General features: G+C 42.3%; 3 protein-coding genes and 1 pseudogene across 4 annotated transcripts in view; 2 read left to right on the forward strand and 2 right to left on the reverse strand.

The window, feature by feature from the left end:
• Positions 1-1,893: 1,893 nt before the first annotated feature.
• On the forward strand, positions 1,894-6,393 carry LOC109875328 (arylacetamide deacetylase-like 3; annotated as a pseudogene).
• Positions 6,394-6,663: 270 nt separating this feature from the next.
• Positions 6,664-9,935, forward strand: cfap107 (cilia and flagella associated protein 107). The gene is made up of 4 exons (XM_020504488.2): positions 6,664-6,928; positions 7,539-7,649; positions 7,861-8,035; positions 8,414-9,935. Exons 1-4 carry the CDS (start codon positions 6,797-6,799, stop codon positions 8,692-8,694), a joined length of 699 nt encoding a protein of 232 aa, XP_020360077.1. The 5' UTR covers positions 6,664-6,796; the 3' UTR covers positions 8,695-9,935.
• Positions 9,936-10,040: 105 nt separating this feature from the next.
• On the reverse strand, positions 10,041-13,198 carry klhdc7a (kelch domain containing 7A). Its single transcript, XM_031812897.1, has one exon. The coding sequence runs from the start codon at positions 12,949-12,951 to the stop codon at positions 10,594-10,596; it is 2,358 nt and encodes a 785-aa protein (XP_031668757.1). The 5' UTR covers positions 12,952-13,198; the 3' UTR covers positions 10,041-10,593.
• Positions 13,199-18,830: 5,632 nt separating this feature from the next.
• Positions 18,831-27,058, reverse strand: part of LOC109896606 (immunoglobulin superfamily member 21-like) — a 303,882-nt gene continuing 295,654 nt past the window's right edge. The window contains exons 7-10 of one of the 2 annotated variants that reach the window (XM_020490885.2): positions 26,333-26,439; positions 23,833-24,025; positions 21,398-21,436; positions 18,831-20,116 (exon numbers count right to left, since the gene is read on the reverse strand). In XM_020490885.2, the coding sequence (XP_020346474.1) occupies positions 20,034-20,116; positions 21,398-21,436; positions 23,833-24,025; positions 26,333-26,439 (422 nt within the window). In that variant the 3' untranslated portion in view covers positions 18,831-20,033. The remainder of the gene's footprint in view (positions 20,117-21,397; positions 21,437-23,832; positions 24,026-26,332; positions 26,440-27,058) is intronic. The other variant, XM_020490894.2, reaches the window with a different exon arrangement.

Here is a 27,058-nt window from a genome sequence, read left to right on the forward strand (position 1 = left end):
GGAGACGAGTTTGCCTGTCAGGCATCGTTCAGGGCTTAAATGGTTATCGTGCATCTGAACAAATGAATGAATGAATGATGCTTGGTACTTTTGATTATCTCGTTATCTCGACAAAACAACTTTTGTTGTGTCATGATCATGATATTCCCTTGTGAAAAATTCAAATTGGATTCCCATAGGAAAAATTCTCACTGGAAATATTACATTGGATTCCCATTGGATTCCCATTGTGAATTAGCCCCCCATGAACACTTAAAAACCATGAGATTGTAATGGTACTCTCATTGGAATCCAATTAACAAGAATATCATTGGGGTTTCATTGTATTACTCATATTCCCATTGGATGTTAATGGGTTATTCATTGGTTATTCATTGTTTTGTTGTGTGGGTATTTCATGGGACTTATTTAACATTGCCATAGTATTAGAAAAGATCATCTGGCACAAAAAAATGTTGATTTGATTTATTTGATTCTGCTTTTGGCTTCAGTTGGTTGACAAAGTCCTTTAGCTTGTAGGCCATGGCAGTCCACATTGAGGCCTAGTCCAACCCCTCAAAACATCTCTGGAAATGAGCTGAAAGTAAAATAAAACAAATCTTAATAACACTACATGACCAAAAGTATGCTCATCGAACATCTCATTCCAAAATCATAGGCATTGATATGGAGTTTGTCCCGCCTTTGCTGTTATAACAGCCTCCACTCTTCTGGGAAGACTTTCCACTAGATGTTGAGACATTTCTGCAGGGACTTGCTTCCATTCAGCCACAAGTGCATTAGTGAGGTCAGGCACTGATGTTGGGCGATTAGGCCTGGCTCGCAGTCAGCGTTCCAATTCATACCAAAGATGTTTGATGGGGTTGAGGTCAGGGCTCTGTGCAGGCCAGTCAAGTTCTTCCACACCGATCTCGACAAACCATTTCTGTATGGACCTCGCTTTGTGCACGGGGGCAGTGTCAAGCTGAAACAGGAAAGGGCCTTCCCCAAACGGTTGCCACAAAGTTGGAACCACAGAATAGTCTAGAATGTCATTGTATGCTGTACCATTAAGATTTCCCTTCACAGGAGCTAAGGGGCCTGGCCTGAGCATTGAAAAACAGCCCCAGACGATTATTCTGGTTTTCAAGTGAAATGGAAAGAGAGCCTGTGATGCAACTTCCGCTTTTGGATGTTAACAAGGCGACACTCCATCTTAACTCCTCTACATTTACTGGATTCGTTGAACAGTGCAGAAGAGAACCTCCTCTGAAAAGTATGTAGGAAATCTAGTTTCAGGTATTTCCTTTACGCCTGCTACGTTAGAATAAGTAAAACTCCCATGAGCTTTTAGGTTATATAATTCTGGCAGACATAATTACATACTACTTCATGTGATATAAGTTAATTGTATTCACAATGAAGATGGGGGATTGTGAAGACCCCTGATGTATTGATATATCAATACATCTTTCTCTGTGACAATACAGAAATGGGTCAGTCCCAGAAACTTGTCAAGGTGGCAAATAGAGACCTGTATAAATACCTTCTAAACAAATCCAGTGAATTCATGGGCTGCCGACAAGATTCCAGTATGTTATTTTTGGCGCAGGCCTTGTCACTTTTACTGGGTATAGCTGCTGAAACTGTGATAGGTTGGTTGAAAGAACAGCTTCACAATGCGAGCTTTGTACTGGGTTCAGATTCTCAGAAGGCTGAGACTCTGACAGCTAAACGGTTGGCTAGTCCTTTCACAGATTTACAAATCACAAGGCATTGAAATAAGAGATATATATACAGTACTAGTCAAAAGTTTGGACACACCTACTCATTCAAGTTTTTATTTTTTACTATTTTCTACATTGTAGAATAATAGTAATGACATCTAAACTATGAAATGACACAAATGGAATCATGAGGTAACAGAAACCGTGTTAAACAAATCAAAATATGTTTTATATTATGAGGTAGTGTCACGGCCGTTGAATGAAGAGGACCAAGGTGCAGCGTGGTGAGCGTACATATTCCTTTATTTATATGACGCCAACAATAAACAATCCAAAAACAACCATGAAGCTAAATGCAATAGTGCCAACAAACAAAGGCAACTACCCACAAAGACAGGTGGGAAAAGGGCTGCCTAAGTATGGTTTCAAATCAGAGACAACGATAGACAGCTGTCCCTGATTGAGAACCATACCCGGCCAAAACAAAGAAATACAAAACATGGAAAAATGAACATAGAATGCCCACCCAAATCACACCCTGATCAAACCAAAATAGAGACATAAAAAGCTCTCTAAGGTCAGAGCGTGACCGGTAGTCTGGAATGCATTTCAATTAACAGGTGTGCCTTGTTAAAAGTTCATTTGTGGAACTTATTTCCTTAATGCGTTTGAACCAATCAGTTGTGTTGTGACATGGTAGGGGTGCTGAAATAAATGCTTCATAGCATTCAAGTAACAGATACATCTCAACATCAACTGTTCAGAGGAGACTGCGTGAATCAGGCCTTCATGGTCAAATTTCTGCAAAGAAACCACTACTAAAGGACACCAATAAGAATCAGAGACTTGCTTGGGCCAAGAAACATGAGAAATGGACATTAGACCAGTGGAAATCTATCCTTTGGTCTGATTAATCCAAATTTGAGATTTTTGATTCCATTTACAATTACAATTCAAGGCACACTTAATCAACATGGCTACCACAGCATTCTGCAGCGATATGCCATCCCATACCAAACACACCTCCAGGCGGAGTAAGGGCTATTTGGCCAGTAACCCGACCTCAACCCAATTGAGATGGTTGGGATGAATTGGACCACAGAGTGAAGGAATAACAGCCAGCAAGTGCTCAGCACATGTGGGAACTCTTTCAAGACTGTTGGAAAAGCATTCCTCATGAAGCTGGTTGAGAGAATATGCAAAGCTGTCATCAAGGCAAAGGGTGGCTACTTTGAAGAACATAAATTCTAAAACATTAAAACTTTTTGGGTTACTACTTTATTCCATATGTGTTTTTTCCTAGTTTTGATGTCTTCACTATTATTCTACAGTGTAGAAAATAGTAAAAACAGAAAATCCCTTGAACTGAAGACGTGTGTCCAAACTTTTGACTGGTACTGTATATATTTTATATTTAATTCTGAATTATAATGAACATCAATTGTTTTGTAAACAACAACACATTTATATGTTTTCAATTCCAAATACCATGCATTTTGTTGCCACTTGTCTAGACTAGGGAACATGGTCTGCTATCACTCAAGCCATCACTGCCATCTACAGATGAACAGTGAAAGTTCAGATCCTCTGCTTCACAATAAATGTGAAAGCAGTTTTCATTTTTTAAAGGACATTAAAAATGTATTAATTTCTATCCTGTGTTTATACAAATTAAGAGACTATATTCATAAAAATAGCTAATTGTGAAATATGTGTTAAATGCTTGAGTCCATAAAATACATAAATACATGGAATAAAAAATACATAAAATACATGGAATAAAATAATGAATGTCGCTTTGTTACTGCCACTCAAAGTCACTTAGATAGAACAAGGTCAGAGCAGGGTGTACACAAAGATGTAGGAGGGGCAAATAAAACCAAAGCAGCTGGATAAAACATGCATACCTAATGACTTAGCTATTTCTACTGTAGCCTACCTGGGATCACACTAGAAGCACCATGGACATCATCACTGCAATTTTAATAATTGGCTTTGCTGCCTTGATTTCAGCCTGGTAATTGGTCTAATGTGTTCTGAGCTGATGAATTCAGACATTCCTCGAGGGGTTGCAAATCGAGGGAAACTACATGTAGTTCATGGCATGTTTGTTGGCATAGCAATTGTGGTGTGTATCTATCTATGGAATTGTTAGTGCTTATTATTTTATGTTTTCTGCAGTCAAATCACGTTCAAGTCTCTGAAAAAATAATTGATTTAATGTATTCCTTGGTGAAAAGAAAAACATCCTCATACTTGAATACTATTAAAAAGAGAACTCAGCTCTTTTAAAAGATGTTTGTCCTTTCAATGTACACTAACCACTGATAAACTTCAATGGTGTTGATAAGAGAAAAATAAATGACAAAAAGTCAAAGTCATTGTTCGGGTAAGGACACTCAAGCAGAGTTTTCACAGTACTGTACTGTAGTCCACCTTCTGGTAAAACCTTAACTGTGTCACTGGTTATTCATTATGTTGTTGCATTCATTGTTGCTTAGTGTGCAAGCAACAAGAAAAGCAAAGCTATATTGTGGCAATTGGAAAATATTTCACTTCACAATGGTTCATGTTAACCTTATATCTAAGTTTGTCTGTCATCAGGTCAGGTTCCCCAGGTGGTTCAGAAGACGGTTCCTGGAGACCAGTTCCCCCTATACTACATGTGACGGAACTCACCTTCTCTGAGGTGCCAGTCAGAGTGTATGAGCCCACAGCTGGCTCACTGGGCCTGAGGAAGGGGCTGGTGTATATCAATGGTGGAGGATGGGCTTTACGTTATTAAAAAAAAAAATATATATTTCACCTTTATTTAACCAGGTAGGCTAGTTGAGAACCATTTCTCATTTGCAAATGCGACCTGGCCAAGATAAAGCATAGCAGTGTGAACAGACAACAACACAGAGTTACACATGGAGTAAACAATAAACAAGTCAATAACATAGTAGAAAAAAATAATCTATATACATTGTGTGCAAAAGGAATGAGGAGGTAGGCAATAAATAGGCCATAGGAGTGAATAATTACAATTTAGCAGATTAACACTGGAGTGATAAATGATCAGATGAACATGTGCAGGTAGAGATACTGGTGTGCAAAAGAACAGAAAAGTAAATAAAATAAAAACATTATGGGGATGAGGTAGGTAAATTGGGTGGGCTATATAACGATTGACTATGTACAGCTGCAGCGATCGGTTAGCTGCTCAGATAGCAAATGTTTAAAGTTGGTGAGGGAGATAAAAGTCTCCAACTTCTGAGATTTTTGCAATTCGTTCCAGTCACAGGCAGCAGAGAACTGGAAGGAAAGGCGGCCAAATTAGGTTTTGGCTTTAGGGATGATCAGTGAGATACACCTGCTGGAGCGTGTGCTACGGGTGGGTGTTGCCATCGTGACCAGTGAACTGAGATAAGGCGGAGCTTTACCTAGCATAGACTTGTAGATGACCTAAGAAAAACCTGATGTCTAGATAATGTTGCTTATTTATCTTACAATAGGGGCCTGCTTATATAAAAAAAGAAAAGCTTCATTCTCTGTTTACTCTAGTCTAACACTAATGTTCTGTTTCTTGTGATCAGATACTGCAGATGAGGTCTGCAAGCACATTGCCAAAGAGGCTGAAACCACAGTGGTTTCTGTTGGGTAACTTTTACTTTCTGACTCACTGACTCAAAATGTGCTTCCAAAGCAGATCAATACAGTGAAAAGGGCTGTGAAGTTGTCAAAGACATGTTGCTCCTTTTTCTACCCTCTTTAGATACCGGCTTATCCCTGAACATCAGTATCCCACTCAGCTGGATGACTGAGACTGCAATGTGTCACTTCCTGTCTGTGGCAGAGGCAGAGTTCGGGGTGGACCCAGGAAGAGTGGCAGTCGGGGGTGATAGTGCTGGGGGAAACCTGGCAGCCATACTGTGACAGCGTCTGGCCAAGAGAAAGAATGGACATCTGCTGTCTCCCTGTGCCCAGGTCCTCATCTACCCAGTTTTGCAGATGGCAGATTTCAACCTGCCTTCATACCAGCAGAATCATGCTGTGCGCATATTGTTCTGTGGCCGGATGGCATTCTACTTCCTGCAGTATCTCAACGGGGACACATCAGTGTGCCAGGATGTGCTGAAGGGGAACCACATCCCTGCTGAGATGAGGCTTGCCTTCAAGGAGTGGTTCTCCCCAGAACACCTCCCTCCTGAGTGTAGGGTGCGGTGCCACCGCCAGCATGTACACTCAGCGTTGATTACAACAGAGAGGTGTACCACAAAATCAAAGACCGTCTGGATCCGGTGTCCCCGCTCCTGGAGGATGACACTGTTATTCTTCTGACCCCACCAGCCTTTATCCTGACCTGTGTGTACGACATGCTGAGGGATGTTGGGATCCTTTACAGGAAGTGGCTGCTGGACCTGGAACTGGAAGTCACATGGCATCACATGCCAGACCGCTTCCTTAGACTAATGGAATAAAAAAATAGTCTGGTTAACTTTCCCATCTGCAACATGGGCTGTAGATAGAACTTTAAACTACGTAAAAACGCTTTGAGAAACACTAAACTGATCAAATCGATGTTAATGTTTGGTGTTTGGATTAAAATTATATAGGGATTATTTCGAGATTCGATTTTTTCATGTTCCTGGCAAGTGACTTTGTTCTGTTTACTGGCAAAGCTAATAAACTCCTACACAACTTAGAACATATTTTACTCTTATTTTAACCTGTTATTAAGTCATTCATTTTCATTTATACAGAAAGATGTATCCAATTATGTTCATTATGATTTAAATGAACACTTTTATTGCATGTATGAGCTATATGCTAACTGCTGCAGAATTCTCTGACATTCAAAAATACAGCACCATTCTGAAGTACTGCAAGTGTTATCACAATGCAGGTCATTTGCCTTCAGTTTGCCTCCACTACTGTTTCACTATTCTGTTTCAGTCACAGAATGTTTGCTGTATCCATAGCAACCGAGCTTCCTCTTCCTATGTCACAATGAGAGCAGGTGAAATGCACCATCATCCGTTCTGTTTGATCTAACTATGCTCTAATATTAGGACTAAACCAGCTCTTAATTGGACGTATGTGACACCATGTGCAGTACCACATACAGTATGGGAAATCAGGAAAAGAGTTATGATAAATGGACCCAACCTGGCTGGAGAATAGAGCAGAAGTATGCAAACAATGTTCTTATTGGCAACTGGGTGGAAGAGAAGTTTCAGGTATGGTTTTTAATCATTTATTTTGGGATTTTCAATTAATTGCTGTTGCTATCATGCATTGCCTGTGATGAATGTTGCCAATTCATCAAATAATGCAACATTTGGCAAGAGTCATCAAAAGTCATTATTAAGAGTTTTAATTACAGCAAAGCGTGGGTGCAGCAGCCTTTTCTTTCGATCCAAATGAGATTCTCACAAGAAAAACCTGCACTGAGTGTGAGAATGTGCTGTTTCTCCTGCTTTCTGTAGCCAAAGATATTCAACAAACTAGTTCAATGGCTGGTTTCCAATGGTTCTGCTGCTTCTCTGTCGGTTTGCAAATCTATACAAAAATAATTAGAGGGCTTCAGTTAAGCTACATCAGCACAGACTCCCAGTGTGAGAGACTCAAGAGGCAGTCTAATTGCATTGACGCCAGGCAGGGCCGCGGGCTGCTGCTTCAGGATCTGACTAGAGGGATGTCTTTAGAAATACTGTACAACAGCATGGATCGATGGTGAAGTGTGAGCTTTGCTGAGCTCATGCTTAAGTGGCTGAGCAATCCCTCCTCTCCTCCTCTCACCCCCTCCTCTTCCTCTTCCTGTCTATTTACCCTGTCTGTCCAAGACAGTTCACTCGAGAGTGTAAGACAGCCAACAGCACCAACCGTGCAGACTACCAGCCACAGTGGGACCACCGGCCAGACGTCATCCTCAGACGAGAGGCGCTGCGGAAAGCTGAGGTCAGTCTTACACAGCAGGATCATGATATCATTAGCATTAGAAAAATGCCATTCAAGTTAGGCCTAAAAGTCTGTTAGAACAAAATCTAAACCTAGACTATTCGTATCCCCAGAGGTAATGAGCTAATCAATCAAAGAAACCGTGTGCAATCTGCCATTGTTTTTAAAGCAATGGATGGCCAGTAGAATAGTGGGTTGCGTTGCGTTCCAGGGCCTTCCCGCTAAGCTGCTTCTCTCCCACCATGGCACGCTGCCCTCCCATTACCTGGTCACCCTCTATGATGAGATGTATGGGCGCCAGGGCACCTCCACCCTGCCTCCGTTGCGTTCCTGGCATCCAGACAGGCTGGCGTGGACGCCAGAGAAGTCTGACCACCCAAGCTTGGGTAAGAAAGGAAGTCAACATTAGAATAACCCCTTTCTAAAAGCATTGGTTCCACCAAGTTTTGAGTGCAAAACCCATATGGAACAGAGCACCTTGGTTTGACAAACCCACTTGTATATGGTAAAAAATCATCGCACAGTATGTTTGAATTATAAAAAGCTTGTATTTACTTGACTGTGGCACAGAAAAATGTCAGCTGTAATTACAAACTAGTCTCAAGTAAAGAAAAACCGGGAAGAACAAAGATGCAGTGTTCAACAATTAAAGTTCAGGCAGAATAAATGGCCTTGGATTGTTCCAAATCTGTCACAGATATAATTAATGACTGCAGCACTGTAACAGCTGAGCCCTCTTTCTCTCCCTCCCTTCTCCCTTCCAGCACCTCCAACTAACTTTGGCCTGGTGGAGTCTAGACAGGTCCGTCTGGACCAGCAGCAGTCCCCCCTCCCTGCGCTGAGTGTGTATAGGTCAGCGTACCAGAAGTACCCACTCAGTGCTTTCTGCCAGCCCCGCTTTGCCAGTGTGCCACGAGGCCACTCCAGTAAGCTCCATCCTGCCAATCGAATCAACAAGGACATGGATCTGAAACAACGGCCCTGCAGGCAGGTCCCAGACAACTCAGTCTCCGCCAGCCTCCTCCCTCCCCTGTCTGTTGTGTAGACACAGAGCTCGGGCCCTGAGATGGCGCCTCACACGCTGTTTCGATACTCCGTGCTCCAAGGCATGAAAAATTAAATGAAGCAGAACATATGGGAGATCAAAATATGTAGAAAATTAAACAGGAGTCTCATTATAATCTCTTGAAATCTAGGCTGTGTGTGTGTGTGTGTGTGTGTGTGTGTGTGTGCAGGAAGGAAGGAGTGTCCGCAAAACACATCTGAACATTTAGGATAATCACATGCTAATTATTTTCCTTGCACTTAATATTTTCAATTCACTGTTTCGCTATTTGCCGTTCTTGTCTATTAATGTTTTGTATTATGTCATGTTTCATGTTTTGTGTAGACACAGGAAGAGTAGCTGCTGCCTTCGCAACAGCTAATGAGGATCCTAATAAAATAACAAAATACCAAATACCCTAGCCTAGATGCTTTGGAAATCAAAGAGAGTGTTGATGTCAGAGCTGACCTGGGTGTCCATATCAGGAGCAATGAGTGATGCAAGGCAAACTCTGAGGGGACCTGTCTAACTCCCATTCCATTAGGTGTTTAATTACAGGGAATCAAAGTGTTTAATTAGGAGGAATAAAAGATGCTTATGTGTTTGATGGTCAACCATCTGTGTCTCTATTCTCCTGCTGCCTCAGCTAGTGCAGCCCTCTGCCCGCCTCTCCGTTACTCATTTCAATACTCAAGTGATTTTTGTGTGAGTCAGAAAATGTGGGTAGATCATGTGTTATCAATTACTCCTTTGTATGTTTGGTTAGTCAGACCACATGATGGCGCTATAGCGACATGTCACACAATGGAATCCCAGACAAGAGTGTCATGCCACTCAATTATTCTTAGTCAATGATTGCTCTTTGTGAGACAACTCGATTTGAATGAAAAAACTATTAGACATTTAAACATTCATTCAAACATGTATATTGTTGATGTAATTATGCAACACATCAATTAACCGCCACATCTATCATCCTACAAATTCATTGATTTACTCTACAGTCAGACACGACACATCACACAGCAGAGCTCTGTTTGTTAAATTGTTGATGACTTATCATTGAAAATCAGTCACTGTCTGGAAGGAAAACATATTTCATTTAAATCATGATTCAACGACATGACATAAATGCCAACACAATGCTGAACTGCTTTCAGTTTTTTTTTTTTTTTTTGCATATTTCTTTCTTCTGCTGATTAATATTGTACAAATGTAACGATAAATATTTGTTTATAAAATCAAGAGTACTTTCATCATAGTCATTCATTATGTTGGTGCATTAATAACTTCTAATATCAACAATGTTGAAAACAACAGCAGAAGAAAACAGGCGAATACTATACTCCAATCTTAGAAGAGATTCAAAAGTAGCATTGACTTTTGTTTATTGAAGCTCACATACAGTACATTAGGCTCTGTCACAACCTTCTACATCATGTCATATTTACAGACCAACTGTGGATAATTGTATTGAGTCCAGTCCTGTGTGAGTAATGTTTGTACCCTACACAGATGTCCGCTGTGATGGATTATTATCGTATCAACCCAGTACTTCAAAGCATTATGGTTGAGTGAATTAACTTAAGACTTGTTTATTAATTATTTTTATATTTGCATGATTTCGAAGTAACTCGGTAGTGCAAGGGGGGAGGGAAATGAAAAGAACAAGCAGCAAAAACATGGAGTTTCTATGGCAGTACACCCTGAATAAATCTAAACAAGCAGTAGTCTAATTACCATTAATGGCGTTAATATTTTACTTTCATTGCCTCTGATTAAGACAGCTGTGCTTCCCAGTAGGACACTCTCAGCTATGAAAATGGCCTGGGTGCATAAAAACACGAGATACTCCCTCACTGCTCTGTCCTTGTCTGTGCTGAGGAGAATCATTCCTGGTCACACACTGGTCTGGAGAGCTTTCTTATCAGGAAGTGAGAGTACAAAGGGGAAAAGGATGCCCTTAGCTGCAGTGAGGACACTCAAATCATCCGCTACGAAACTTGGAGAGATCTCATCAGCCAGGAACCTCATGGTGAACTGGTGGCATATGCAGTAGATGGTGTCGTCCACAACAACACATTGAAAGGCAGGGCAGTGGACGAGGCGTTTGGTGCAGCATTCATACCATAGTCGTGCCACGGTGTGGTAGCGGTACACACTGATGCCTAGCTGTGGGTTGACATCAAATCGATACAGAAAGTTTCCTACTCCCACTATCTCGGTGGTCCTCATTTTGCTTCCCGTTATTGCGCTTTTCCTCCACACATTGGTTTTTGGGTTGTAGCGCAACAGTGTGTATCTCAGTGTTCCCCCTAGAACAAAGAGTTCCCCATTGCACACCGTGACATGATGGGCCACAGCAAATGTATCATTGGGCAGTGGGGCCACAAAAGTCCATCTGTCAGAGCGGGGGTCATAGCGCTCTACGGTAGACAGACACTCCCCTCCGATGGCATAGATGCAGCCCTGCAGGGCTGCCAGTTTGCAGTGGGGCCTGGACTCATTCATAGGACTGATCTCTTTCCAAATGGACGTTACAGGGTTGTAGCAGAACACTCTCTTGGAAGGTTTCATCTCTCTGTCTGCGCCCTGCTGGCAGCCCCCCACTGCTACAAATAAGTAGTTGTCCATAGTGCACACGGCACAGCCTTTGGAGATGACTTCCTGCGGGATGGGACACAATGGGTGCCAGCTGTCTATATAATCATCATAGCAGTAGAGACCACTGGATGGCTTGTTGGTGGCTCGCTGCTCTGTTTTTGTCCCTTGAGGACTACTCCCCACCCAGTCCTGAGGGACCATGTTGGCTGCCACTACGAACTGCCTTCCTCTCATGCGCTGTTTCTGAATCTCATCCCGCTCGCCTGCTCTCAGCATCCCATACAGACCTGGGTCCCTGAGGACCTGGAGGTAGTTGTCAGACATCACTCTGAGGGCTGCCTGCTGCAGGGGGGCCTGCCCATGCTTCTTAGACAGCTCCAGCACCTCCATGCAGTTGCCCAAATCAAGTTTGGCCTTTAAGCTCTCCAACTCTGAGCTGCCCATGTTTTCTTGAGGCAGATTTACAAATCTAGCCCCAGCTATGGTTTCTAGGCTGGGCTTCTCCCATGCACTGGGGCCCCTGGTGTCTGTTGTGGGACTGAGGGGACTGACAGGGCTGGGATCCCCTGATGAATAGGCCTGAGAGTGGGGCCTTAGCTGGGTCGAGGCTCTGGGTATCAGAGAGGTGATCAGGAGTTCTGAATGTTCAGCCGCTGTGAGGTAGCTCTCCTTGCGTATGAGACCCGGCTTGATGGGAGATGTGGGCTCCGGACTAACTGGGGAGAACGGCCTCTCATCAGGACTCTGTGGCAAAACCAGATCACGCATGATGATGGGGCTTAGGGATGAGGGAGGCTCAGTGAGGCTGCTGCCACGGCTTCCAAATTTCACAGACTGTGAGTCCAGTGAATTCCCCTCAAACTGACCCAATATGGAGTCTGTGATGGAGTGCGAGGAAGATTCCACAAAGTATTCATAGATCTTTCCCCGCACAATGCTCTGGTCCCCAGGTCCTTCCATCACAAGGTTGGCATCCTCCACTGTGATCTCTGCCTTGGAGAGAAAGCTGGAGTAGGCCCCCTGAAGCCCCAGGTCCTGCCGCAGCTCTCTGCCGACACCCAGCCCCACACTGCCCTCCAGCCTCTGCAGAAAGCAAGGGGATCGACGGCCTGATGGGCTGGCCAGCCCACTGTCATTAGGATCAGGGAGTTTCAAGATGGATCCAAACATACAATTATTGGTCTTAATCTCAGCCTCCTCAACAAACACGGGGAAATCTTCCTCCAACTCCAAGCTGTTGTCCTCCTCTACATTCGATTCCTCCTGCAATGCAGCCATTTCCTTAGTGTTTGTGAACTTGCCTGCTTCTTCAATCTGGGTCACTTTTCCTTCCCCTGTCCCTGTATTGGTCTTGTCAGGTGTCAGGTCATCACTCTGTGAGTGGCCAGGCTGTTTGTCCCCATCACTTCTTGTGTCATGTTTGGCTGTGCTTGGAGCTCGCAGTTCCATCTTGCAGTTCAGACAGGTTCCAATGGGTGCTTCAGTGGGCCTGTCTGGAGGAGGCCTCACATAGAGCTGGGGTTTAGCTGCTGTACCCCTGGAGCTGTAGAACCTGTAAGCCCAGGAGATGAGCAGAACAGCGGCCACGGAACACGTCAGCTTCCCCAGCAGTTGCATGTCGAACTGGACACCCAGCAGATCTGCTATGGGCATGACTAAACGGAGGAGTTGCCAAGGTGAACAACCTTTTTGTCTGGGTATTTCTTTTCAGTGCATCTTAGCCAATGGTAGCTGGTAACCTACAGGCTGTAGAGGTCTGATGACTGTGTCTGTTCTCTCTCTTCTCTCTGGACAACTTGTAAACTGATACCAACACTATTTGCATCTCTCGCTGCTGGGGCGGGGCAGCGGTCACATTCCACCTGCAACAGGTGATCATGTTTGCTCTGGCCTTCACTATGTCGTAGAGAACAGTCATACTTAGATAGTTCCAGTGTACATATTTACATTTGTTGTCTCATCACAAAATGAGTTTATCATGTTGTTTACTGAGTGGTTTAATTAAGTGTTTGAACAATTTGGAAACTATATCACCACAAGGTTAAACACAGATTCAGACTATAGTGCTGTTGAGCCTAACTTTTACATGACTGTATTTGTAGGAGTGGCCTGGATCATATGTCTCTCTTTCAGACCTATGTCAACAAGAAAATAATGATCCAGTTCAAACACATGACAGGCTGCTGTCTGCTGAAGACGTGGTTTGACTAAGGCGTGGGAAAGGCTGATTGGTCACATTTAAGGACATCATGACCAGGATACAGTTGTTTGCACAGACAAAACTAAAGATGAAATATCTTTCACTATACAACACACTATACAACACATTGGTTTTGGCTCAGCTACAACAGGAAAAGAGGCCAGGGATCATGTTCTTATAGAAATGAACTATACATTTAAGCACAGACTTCTAAAAACAATGACTGGGTAAGTGCATTTCTATCACACACCGTTATGAACACGTACTGTAAGACAGAGCCACAATGCCAAAAAGGAATGTTGACTATGAATCTGACAATATCATCCATATTTATAGACTGCGTTGACATACAATACATACATCTCTGTCACGCCTGAGTCCTGTCACTCAGTCACTGCAGTTAAGCTGTCAAATTGTAATTTGTGTTGCCGATAACAACACGCTTGACCGAGGCCAGGGTCATAACAAAGAGCTGGGCCGGCAGCGATGCGATGATCTCAGGGAGGTGTGTCCTGCAGGGAGCCATTTGACCGGTGTCCTCTGTGACATAGACACTATTTGGCCATCTGATAGCATAGGCTCCAGATGCCCATAAAGGGATCTGGATTCAGCCGGCGTGGTTAGTCGTGAATAATTCACTGGTGTCACACAAAGGCAGCTCATTCTCCTCACTGCCTCCGCCATCTCAGGTGTACCATTCAGGAGCACTGCAGAACAAAATGATTGCCAGCATGTGCAGTGTTGTATGGAGACACTTTCACCTCTTCTCCTCCTGTGAAATGATATTGTGATAAGATATGGACAGGAAATGGGAAATGTAAACAGTTTAAACAGCCATAACTATTTTAGGTGAACCATATAACCGTAAGGGTTCTTTTTGGAGGATAGGTGGAGTGTGTAATAGATTAAGATAAGATAGGATGAGGGGAAAGTGAACTCGATAGCTATACATGACTATCAGAGGGCGTAATTACCATAAGGCCATTCTGATTACAAGTTTAGCACTGACGTGTGAAAAGATAAAGCAATTGATGTGTATATGTGTATTTTGTTATGTACTTGTGAAAAATATATATTGCATACGTTACAAGCATGATTACATATATTTCCTCTGTTGGCCATCAGATATGCATGCCCTACAAATATCCGGAACACGACACAAACACAATAGAGCCAGGATGTGTGCTTTTATTTGGTCCACTATCTCTTTTATCATAGATGGGCCTTCAATGAACATCCACATACAGTGCATTCTGAAATTATTCAGACCCTTCACTTTTTCCACATTTTGTTATGTTACAGCCTTATTCTAAATGGATGAAAAAAAAAAAAATCTTTACCAATCTACCCACTATACCCCGTAATGACAAAGCAGAAACAGGTTTTTAGACATTTTTGAAAATGTATTAAAAAAACATATTATTTATATAAGTATTCAGACCCTTTGCTATGAGACTTGAAATTGAGCTCAGGTGCATCTTGTTTCCATTAATCATCCTTGAGATGTTTCTACAACTTGATTGGAGTCCACCTGTGGTAAATGCAATTGATTGGACATGATTTGAAATAGCACACACCTGTCTATATAAGGTCCAACAGTTTACACTGCATGTCAGAGCAAAAACCAAGGGTACCAAAAACATTGCTGCAGCAAGAAAACAGTGATTCTTAAATGGAAGACGTTTGGAACCACCAAAACTCTTTCTAGAGCTGCCCTGCAAAACAGAGCTATCGGGGGAGAAGGGCCTTGGTCAAGGAGGTGACCAAGAACCAGATGGTCACTCTAACAAAGCTCCAGAGTTCCTCTGTGGAAATGGGACAACCTTCCAGAAGGACAACCATCTCTGCAACACTCTACCAATCAGACCTTTATGGTAGAGTGGCCACTCCTCAGCCACTCCTCAGTAAAAGGCACAACAGCCTATTTGGAGTTTGCCAAAAGGCACTCTCAGACCATGAGAAACAAGATTCTTTGGTCTGATGAAACCAAGATTGAACACTTTGGCCTGAATGCCAAGTATCACGTCTGAAGGAAACCTGGCACCATCCCTATGGTGAAGCATGGTGGTGGCAGCATCATACTGTGGGGATGTTTTTCAGTGGCAGGGACTGGGAGACTAGTCAAGATCGAGAGAATGATGAACGAAGCAAAGTACAGAGAGATCCTTGATGAAAACCTGCTCCAGAGCACCCAGGACCTCTGACTGGGGAAAAGGTTCACCTTCCAACAGGACAACGACCCTAAACACACAGCCAAGACAACGCAGGAGTGGCTTCGGGACAAGTCTCTGAATGTCCTTGAGTGGCTGAGCCAGAGCAAAGACTTGAACCCGATCTAACATCTCTGGAGAGACCTGAAAATAGCTGTGTAGTGACGCTCCCCATCCAACCTGACATAGCTTGAGAGGATCTGCAGAGAAGAATGGGAGAAACTCCCCAAAAACAGGTATGCCAAGCTTGTAGCATCATACCCAAGAAGACTCAAGGCTGTACTTGTTGCCAAAGGTGCTTCAACAAAGTACTGAGTAAAGGGTTTTGCATACCTATGTAAATGTGGTATTTACATTTAGTTTATTTTATTACATTTGCAAACATTTCTAACAACCTGTTTTTGCTTTGTCATTATTGGATATTGTGTGTACGTTAATGGGTGAAACCCCCCCGATTTAATCAATTTTAGAATAAGGCAGTAACGTAACAAAATGTGGAAAAGGTCAAGGGGTCTGAATACATTCCGAATACACTGTACATACGTACTTTTTGTAAGTTAGAGACTGGATACATCGTTTCCTCAGGTGGACTCTAAAAAACATGATTAGGAAAACAGGAAAACAGGAAAACAAATGAGTATATCCTGAACTCACAGACTTTATCATTTTGTAAACAAAGTAATGATGTGCATTTTACTTAGGCAGTAAAATTATAGACAATATACACATTTCCTAATGCATTCATCAAAGCTTTTGGAGCTGTTTTCTAAAAAAGAACAAGAAAAGTATGACGTGCCTCTTGAATCCAAATACACAATACTGAAAAGATAGTTACAATTTATCATTCATATCCTCCCCTCATACTGTTCCCTAGCTACTCAGCACTCATCTCTAAAACAATTGAATGTGCATTGTACTCAAGGGCGGACTGGGACAAGAATTGGTCTCTGGCATCCACACAAGCCCTCATATCTGTGCTCTCCGCCAATTTTATTGAGCGAAAAAAAATGAATAAAAAGATATGTAAGTGTTTTTTGTTGTTGTAGTTGTGTTTCATTTTTTAAGGTTACAAACACATTTTATTGTCTTAACCAATACTAGTGACTAAATGACAGCTTAAGTTTGAAATTCTTGGTAGTCTTGGATGCAAGCCAGGGAGAAGTTACAAGAGAGAGGGGTGGTGCGGAAGTAACATTGGTAAGGCTAAGCTGGAATAGTCAATGAACATTTTGAAAAAACATCTCTTACTACATTCCTATTAAAGTGAGATGAGAACATTATGGTTATGTGATCCATTAATATTATAAGGCAAAATATTGGCAAAATACTCATGGTTCATTTTCTTAAATATCAAACCTATAACCTTATTTATTGAATCAACACAAACATGAAATGATGGATTATAGTACATTTGTTGAAAGTAATGAGCATTACAAATAATAAACATGTACTTCTCGCCTGCCGTTACTTCCATCCCAAGCCTGTGTTTCTTCAGCCCCACCGGTAGGTACAAAAGTACATTTGCGATAGTTCAGTTTTCAACTTATTTAGTTTCAACTCAATTCACCTAGAAATGAAATGACACGTTCTAATGGTAGAGGACATATATACGTTTGTCATAAAATATGGTGGCCCTAGCTCTATCAATTTCTGAGTAAAAAAGTGTTACTTCCGTCCCGGTCCTCCATGCTGAAACATAACATTGGGCATTACAGTATAGTGTTTCTCAACCATACCTACAGAAATCTGATACCATCCTCGCTTCGACAGGAAAAAAGGGGACATATCTTCCAAAGCTGTGCTTTTGTTATAGAATCAGATCCCATTTTTCTCTCTAGTGCATGGGGGAGAGGAGAGTGGCTCGCTCATCACAGCAGCAGGCCCCAGCAAAACAAGCACAGCGGCAGAGCAGACACTTTCATTACAGGAATCATGAGAATAATGAACTTTACTGTTTGACCAAATTATGGTTTTAGCCCCCCAAAAAAGAGGAAGTTCTGAGTGAGGTGAAAATGTAGAATTTGCTCTTTCTAAATTTATAGGCACCCTTATATTTTTATATGATCCATGATCTTGCCTGTCTTAACTGATGACAGAGTTGGAGCATGTCTCTTTGCTGACGTCACGTTTGACTTTAAATGTTGCGTGACCTCAGCTTAGCCTATCACAAAACCGGGGCCGGCCATTGCCGACTGATCAGTCAAAGGCTCATTATAGATGAGTATAAAAGAGAAATTGTGCAAACATCTTAAAATAAATCTTAACAGACCCATGGGCCTGCCAGCCGTGTCACTTTTTATTGTTTTATTTATATATAACAAATATTTGTGTGTAAATTTCAACCAGACCACCCATTTGCCAGAATTGCCAGATGGCCAATCCGCCCCTGATTGTAATTTAGCAAGGTGAGACGACCCCATCCTCATAAGGATGGCTCTATCCGTTCTATTAAGCCCTAAAAATATCCCCTCTTACCTCTCTGCTGGTTTAAGCCTTAATCCTTTAATACACGGTGTATCTAGAATAGTTGAAATTGCAATTCTCCAGAATTTCTGACGCAGGATTCTTTTGCAGTAAGCAAACCCCTCACAGTGTGACAGTGGAGCATAGACAAACATACAGAGCAGTAGAAAGGGGTTAATGGCAATGTCAGAATGCTGTATATTCCAACCTAATTATTTCCAGAAACTGGAGTCTTTCAGACAAGGCCAAGACAGATTTGAAAAGTTGTGAAGGGCAGCTAAATTGTGTGTTAATCGCCAGGTTTAGTATAGATATTCTGTAAAGAAAAGATGGCCCAAGGGATATTCTGGAGGTAAAAACGTCTGGAAGGATCATCAAATATTCCAGCCAAATTCATCCATATACACTTCACCATGACCTCAAAGTAGAGTAACTAACGGTTACTGTAACCGTTACTATATACATTAGATTCCTCATTATTCTGGGATGGGATTATTCTAACGGTTTTGTATGTATATTGACACCCTGTTATCCAAGATGTGATTAAGTAGGCCTTTAGAAGTAAGAATGAATTAAGTAGGTTTATCTATCTTCCATGGTAAAGACAATAAGGTAGTTTACTGCATGTCATTTTAAACAGTTAGGTTGTAGAAGTAAAGTCAAACCAAATGATTTGATAATCTCTCCATTTTAATACAGGTGATATGAAACAAATGCAACAACCCTGTTTACACTCTGCGTCGGGTGAGCATCTTCCTGGAATGGTGGATAACATGACCCTACTAGTAGATGTCAGGGGGAAGAGTTACATATTGTACACAACGCAGGTCACTTAAGATAGTATGCAACAAGTAAATAACTGGATTACAGGCCAGTGACAATGAGATGTTGAGCACTGCAACACACGAAAAGGAGAAAGAATTGTCAAACGTCACATGCACCACAACCCCGAACGGCGGACATAATGTAAGATACTGTACTTGCATTGTTTTTTCTATCCTCATTTAAAGACGATTCTGTCCTGACAGCCTATAGGATTATCTCTTGAAACAGCAAGAAAGGATGAGAAAATACAAACGAAGGCTGTGAGCTGCTGCAAACCCTCACAACTCTTCATCAACCATTCCTAACCTGAACCCATAAAACCTCTGATTATCTTCAATATTTACGCGGATGTACACAAAATACACTCAAAAAGAAGATGATCCATTTTCTCTTTGTGTTTAGTCCTATTGCACATTCCAAGCCATCCGAAAAAAAACAACAACCGATTAGCAATAAAAAACAATGTTCTCATTGAGTATTTAGTTTCCAGTTGTTCATCTGTAGTTTAAAGATTGGGTACAGCACAGCCCAGTGAATGGGACAATTGGGCGGGGTCAATGTGGTGGGCCTGCCAACACCGGTCGGTTCATGTCTCCACAGTCAACTCCTGCAATGTTTGAACATATCAAAACAAACCCAAATGCTTTTTCCCCCTTTTTTAGCAACTGATTTTTATTGATCAACAGGCAGAGGTGGGACAATAAACAAAAAAGAAGGTGTGGGGAAGGGGTATACTGGAGGTGGTTATTCTCATGTTCAGTACGTTATGTTGTTTTCTTTATATTATAATCTTGGTTATTATTTCATTACAAAAACAGAGTGGAGGGCCATCGGGTGGTGGCACTGGTTCCTGAAAGACTGACGCATGGAGGGCCTGTTGGATGACTGGAAAAGGCTTGCAGGACTGTGTGTGTGGTGTGGGTGTGTGTTGGAGGGGCTTGGGATGTGTGTGTGTGTGTGTGTGTGTGTGTGTGTGTGTGTATTGTGTGTGTGTGTGTATTGTGTATGTGTGCATTGTGTGTGTTGGCTGGAAGGTTTCACGTCAGTTCCACAGTCACTGTGAGGACCAGGGCCAGCACCATCCATATAGGTCCAAGCACATCCACGCGAGGGGTTCCATCTGCAAGGGCCAGAGGAAGACATAGTCAGATCACTATTTATAATATCCATTCACTAGACACACACAAACTAAACTAAATCTAAATAATTAAGACAAAGCAGACTTGAATTTCAATTAAAACATTGATATTTGTTTTCACCCTCTATGCCATAATGTTAAACGAAATGAAACCAAATCATGTACTGACAGAGCAGATTTGGTCCGATGTTATCCCCTGGTAATGGCTTTTGATACAAGGACAATTGGCAATTCTGTCTCTTTGCTTTTATGGCAGCTTAACCCATTCTCCACTAAAAATGATATTGCTCCTACACTTGAACTAGCCTCATGTTCTCCAGTTGTTTAAGTAGGATTGCAATAAAAACAACTACTATGGCCACTGCCTTCACTCCTTCCCTTGTGTCTCTATCCCTCAGTTAATTTCCATTATCATCAATATTCTAAAACATTTGTTAGGACAGCCAGAGCATTGGAGCTCTGACAGAGATGGAAGAGGAGCTTGGTTTGTTGCTATGCTGTAGCCCCTGTTCTGACTGACTGATAGGGTGATCTTCCCACACACTCAGGGGGAGGAGTGGGCCGATCAGCCACTGGGCGTTCAGACATGTGTGCAGCGACCTCTCGGGCCATGTTCTACACCGATTTGACTTGCATGCGAGTCATGTCTGTGCCTCGCACTGCCTCGAACTGTGATCGGTGGCTTCCACGTTGACCTGATTCTGTCCTTGCTGTGGCACACCTGCCCCTGTGCTTGCCGGATCATTTGCATATTCAAATATACATCCGTAAGATACGGCAAGCAGAGCAGCAGAAAGAGACTGAGAGAGAGCCCTCATATACCTATGGGCTTCCTCTGATAATCCCTTATCTTTACATATGATAATCTGAGGTGCTGCAAATGAGGCCTCACACTGGGTATGATACAACTCTAATCTCACAGTTCTCACAAAGTGACAAAAGTGGATAGTGACTGAAACATGATTGTATCTGAACATAGAGGGGAGAGATTTCTGGTTAATCTGTTCCCTTGTGTTGATGATAGAATGATAGACATGTCTACACCTGTCGTCAGTTTGCTTATACATCAAACGCTAACCAAGAAGTAGCTAGAAGTCCTTTGTTACTGTGCCATTTTGGATACAAATTGCATGCTTGTCATTGCAGATGTCTGCAACTACATCTTGAGAAATGTGTGAGAAGCAAACAAACAGGAGAAATGCTTTTTAAAAGACAACAATAGAAACTTTCTCTGTCAATCGTCTTCATAGCTGCCATACTTACTGTTCGGATTCTGAGTGTTTTTCATCATGGCCGGATTTTCTGTTGAGAGACATGAAGGGGAAACGGAGAGAGAGGGAGAGAGAGACCAAGACCAAGAGAGAGCAAGAGAAAGAGAGAGAGACCGAGAGAGAGAGAGAGAGAGAGAGAGAGAGAGAGAAAGAGAGGCAAAATAAGTGAGATGAGGAGAAAATAGAGAGCTGTTCCTAAAGCTCATGTAAAATAACATCCCCCTGGTGAGTCTGTATTAATAGAGCTGTGAACATTGGGTACTCTGACAGAACAAGCCAGAGCAGCAGTTAGAACAGTGGTCCGACAAGAAGGCAACAGCAGAGCTCCTATTCTAACAAACTCCCCAAACTGCTGGTCTTTCAGCATCCACATGTGATTTCCCCACTCAGTCCACAAAGACAGAGAGAAATCAGTGGGTTTGTGACAGCCCGCCTCTTCACTGCTGAGTCACTTCAGTGTAATCACTGAGGGTATTATATCTAAGGTGCTTGGAGATGTTCATCATTAAGATATGAGTACTGCTTTCTGCCAGTGGAGAGTCTCAATAGCATCCCATCCTTATACTCTATTATACCTGATGATGTATAATGAACAGTTAGCCAAGTGAGCAGAGCTCCAAATATCCACCCTGCCCCTGGAGAGAAAAGTGTCTCATTTCAAGGCCACGGGGGATGGTGCCAAGGTCACTCAATCACCATTTAGCTCCCCTAAGTATGAGTGGAAGCTATCTAGGATATAGACGTAGACAGATAGCCTACACTCCACACATAGCCGATGACAACTGATCGGGCATCCGGGTGTTAAATAAGCATTAGTGCTCTTTCTACCAAAACGCTCCCCAAGGTAACACCTTCCCAAAGTGGCAGTTTCCCTAGAAGGAGGCTCTTTGAGCCCTTCCAACAATTTGTACATTTCTGACATTTTCTAAATCGTGCTCACGGAAGGATGTCAAGGTGGGGATTTATAAATCATGGACAGATCGTTTCTTAGTTACATTATAGCAATGTAAGCAGATTACCATGTCCTGTGAATATGTTAACCCTGGACACTAGCCCTTGAACATATGGACGCATTTAGACTACAATTTACACTGGGTGTACCAAACATTAGGAAGACATGCCTAATATTGACTTGCACCCCCTTTGACCCCAGAACAGTCTCTACAAGGTATCGAACACGTTCCACAGGGATACTGGCCCATGTTGACTCCAATGCTTCTCACAGTTGTGTCAAATTGTCTGGATGTCCTTTGGGTGGTGGACCATTCTTGATACACACGGGAAACTGATGAGTGTGAAAAATTCAGCAGCGTTGCAATTCTTTACACAATCAAACTGCTGAGCCTGTCACCTACTATCATACCCTGTTCAAAGGCACTTACATCTTTTGTCTTGCCAATTCACCCTCTGAATGGCACACACAATGTCTCAACATTCTCAAGGATTAAACGTCCTTCTTTAACCTGTCTCCTCCCCTTCATCTACACTGATTGAAGTGGACTTAACAAGTGACACCAATAAGGAATAATAGCTTTAAACTGGATTCCCCTGGTCAGTCTATCTTGTATGAAGAGCAGGTGTTCCTAATGTTTTGTACATTCAGTGTATATCAGTTCCATCTCTTGCACAGCAGTTATCTCTAAAATGAGAGTAGAGAATATATAATACATAGGAGACGTCATTCATCCTCGGAGCAGCAGATTTGATTAAAGTAGAGCAGCTATGATTGACAGGCCTCTGATCAGTTTTAATTCCAAAGGGCTCAAGGGTAAACACATCCAGGGCAGCAGGACATACAGTACAAGAGTAATAGTCAGCAAGCAGTCCAACTCCCACATCAACTAAAGCAAACTGGGACTGCGATAAATAGCACATCATGAAAAGACTGATCTAGCTTGCACGTGGTGGGTCGTTGAACAAAGAGGTGGGATGACACTGTCAACAAAAAATATGATTTATTATATTATGGGCCTCTCATGTGATTAGTAGCAGTCAGTGTTGGAGAAAATGGGTACAATACACGCTGCTTGTGGGATTCTAATGGCTGTTGGATTTTTACTCACCCAGATGAGAGGCATTACTCACTTATGTAAATCAGCCTTTGTTGGAGAAGCATTGTTGAGTCATTTAGTGATACAATCACTTATTAATCATGCACTTAGTTTGCATAGATAATTCATATCTAAAAATGGCCACAAATCTCTTCTTTTTTTTTTTACATAAATGCGATGCTTAACACTTTACAGTATGTGGATGAATAATATTAACCGTTGAAACACAAATTTAATGGTGTTTGAAATTTGAATAAAGATATTCCTTTGAATAGTGGGAATAAAATATCTCATGAATAAGAATTAGTGTTAAGTTTTTGATTTTCTGCAATGCTCTCTAGGATTAGAGAATATGGTGATGAGTTTGGACACGTACCAAAGACGATGAGGCGAGTGTGCGTGTCCGTGGAGCCCAGGGGATTCTGGGCCGTGCAGCGGTACATGGAGCCGTTGAGTTCGGCTGGCACTCTCTCCAAAATCAGCTCCTTCCCATCCCACTCGGCACTCCCGTCCAGCAGACGGCCCCCGACCCGGGTCCAGGTGAAGAGGGGCTCAGGGAACACCTCATTCTATCACCAGACCACCGCAGTGTGTGTGAGGAAGGGAGGGAGGGACAAGAGGGGAAAAATAGATAAGTCCCAGCCAAGAGATTAAGAACAAAGGGTACATGAATAATACACACTCTATTTCCCCCAAACGCAATGGTGAGTTAACAGCATGCATTAATAATCAACACTACATTTACAAAATGTTTCTCATTCTCATGCCTCTTCAGAGAGTTCCCCACACAGTTTTAAAATATTTCCCTTTTCAAAAGGGTTGTCATGGTTATTAAGAGGGCTATTCTCCCTCAGAGAATAAGCCTTCCTGCTGTCCTCCTCTGGATGTCTTTTCTGCCATCTGCTGGAAACAGACATGTTATTAGAATCAAGTCAGCTGGAGAACACGTCAGCAGGGGAGGAGAGGGCGTTAAGTAGAGAGAGTGGTATGAGGGGTTGTGGTGCTCAAAGGTTATTCAAAGGGAACAACACATCATCAGGAATGATGATCACTCCACACATGGTCAAAGAAGAACTGGCTAGGGAACTCTACTGTTTCATCTAGTCTGCACTGCAGGACTGAGGGACAAATATGTTGCCGTCAATCATCTTGGGTGAAAGGGGACAAAGAGATTGACAAACGGTTGACATCTATTCCTGAAGAAAAGTGTGATGCAACAGAATTAAATTCCATTAAGATAAGCTGTTAGTGATAATCTGACTAGATTTTCTTTTAGCAATTAGAAATGTGACATCCCAGCCCTTTTAAAGAATCTACGACGACTTGACTCTTGCCACCTTGTGTGACCCATAGAAATGCTTTAATGAACTGAACATCTGCCTTGACGAGCTCGTTTGTCATCGTTCTGACTAAGCTGGTGTGATTTGTGTCACCTTTCAAAAACGACTGTGCTGATAAGAGTTATTGAACCTCCGAATTCACATGATGACAGAAGCGAAAGGGGTTTGTTGATCCGGGATAGTCTCATGGCATAAGGTCACACCAAGATAATAAAAAACATTGAAAGGTACGAGTGAGACCTTCCTGTCACATATCCCCAACGGCCTTAGAGAAACCAAATTAAAAAGACCAGCCCCAATGAAAGAGTCAGTGCCTTTCTCATCTTCATGTGTATTAACACAGATTGGGGACTAAGCATATCAATGGAAAGAAAGGCAAAACCCCACACTTTGTGATTATGCATTATTCTGATAGTATAAACCGTAGGGGATACTGATATCTTTTTTATCACACTATGAGAAGCCAAAAGAGGTAAAATATTTAGCACTAAATCTTATCTACTGGTGAAACCTCAGAGCCTTGGTCCAGTGAAGGATAAGGGAGATTTACTTTTCTGCTTCCGAAGGGCCCAATTGGCTGTACGTCCCAGTCAAGCCTGTTTATAGTGACCATTCTTAACACTATTCAAAGGACAACTTCAAATACCATGAGATCAGTGGGTGGAGATACTCACATACATCTGCCCAGGTTTCAGCCTGCTGCACTAAACTAAACTTAAAGGCACCGGATCAGTGCCATGATTAGATCCTCTTCAATTCAAAAGTAGCAAACCAGAACAAAACAATGACAAACAGACACCTTATGAAAACAAACAGTGCTATCATGTCCAGAAATTCATGAAGCAGTGAATGAACAGTAACAAAGGCGATTGGTGTGCTGGTTCATTAGCATGGCCTATCAGGTTTAACCTTATCCTCTCTACCTGCGCCACCACTGTGTCATCCCTATCCCTGTCACTGAGATGGGGATCAGCTAAATACCATTCACACTGCAGGAAAGATTGTCTTTTTTTGACAGAGGATGATAGTATAAAAAATAAAAAATAACTCCTAACTGGAATGTTCTAGCAGGAACAAACCCTCACTCTGCTCTGCTGAGGAATCCTCTAACAGCTTGACATGGATGCCTGTTGGCTTAAGGAGATAGACTTAAGAAAACAACAGAACATCAGAGAATTGGAGGTATCATAAACAAAGAGATTTGAAAAGGGTTATTCATTTTTCATTGAAATAGTTTAATGCCTTGAGGCATAGACAGTACGCAACAGTGAAACAGAAATGTGAAAAGATAAGAATATTCCCCCAAAAAATTCAAACCAGTCACATTTTCCAATAGTGCACTTTTTCCACATTTTTTTCCACAGAACAACAAACAGTATGCTAGCCTTAGACCGAGAAGACATATGGTATATCCCTCACCCTGTAAGAATGGTCACTATATCAGAAAACTCGTCAGGCTTAACTGCACATCTCCCCTGTCCCCTCCTATCCCAAACTGACATGGCTCTCCGGTTTCATAAACCCCCATGCACTTACCCCAGGAACCCCAGCGCCTACCTGGAATCCTTGCACAGTGATGCGCACCGTGTCCCCTACCTTTGCCCTGGTGGGGGTCATCAAAAGCTTGGGGCCCTTAGGAGCCGCTGGGAGGGAGGGAGAGAGAGAGAGAGAGAGAGAGAGAGAGAGAGAGAGAGAGAGAAAGAAAGAAAGAAAGAAAGAAAGAAAGAAAGAAAGAAAGAAAGAAAGAAAGAAAGAAAGAAAGAAAGAAAGAAAGAAAGAAAGAAAGAAAGAAAGAAAGAAAGAAAGAAAGAAAGAGAAAAAGAAAGAGAAAAAGAAAGAGAAAAAGAAAGAGAAAAAGAAAGAGAAAAATAAATGTTTAAAAGGAGATAAAAAAAGCAGTGTCATCCCAGTGGCATGTCAAGTAAATCCAGGAGGCACCCTTTTATTTTGGAGAGGGGTAGAGACGGAGAGAGAGGCGAATACAATTTCCTGTCAATTAAGGTCATGGTGCGAGACGCTAGGGACCTCCATGTCCTTTCATCAACAGCTAGGACAATGGTGGATTTATTTCCCCTTGGAGAGAGGGGACTAAATTGGATAGATAGTCATTACTGGAGGAGAATCGGAGCTCCCCAGGAGGAGTGTGGAGGCAGCGAGATAAGGAACACTCAGAGAACCTTGTCTTGGTACAGACAGGAGTCCTCAGATGATATCCATTATGTTCCTACTGAAACAATGGACGTTTCAGGGGAGGGGAAATGG

The sequence above is a fragment of the Oncorhynchus kisutch genome, linkage group LG1 (assembly GCF_002021735.2).
Source record: "Oncorhynchus kisutch isolate 150728-3 linkage group LG1, Okis_V2, whole genome shotgun sequence".
NCBI classification, from domain to species: Eukaryota; Metazoa; Chordata; class Actinopteri; order Salmoniformes; family Salmonidae; genus Oncorhynchus; species Oncorhynchus kisutch.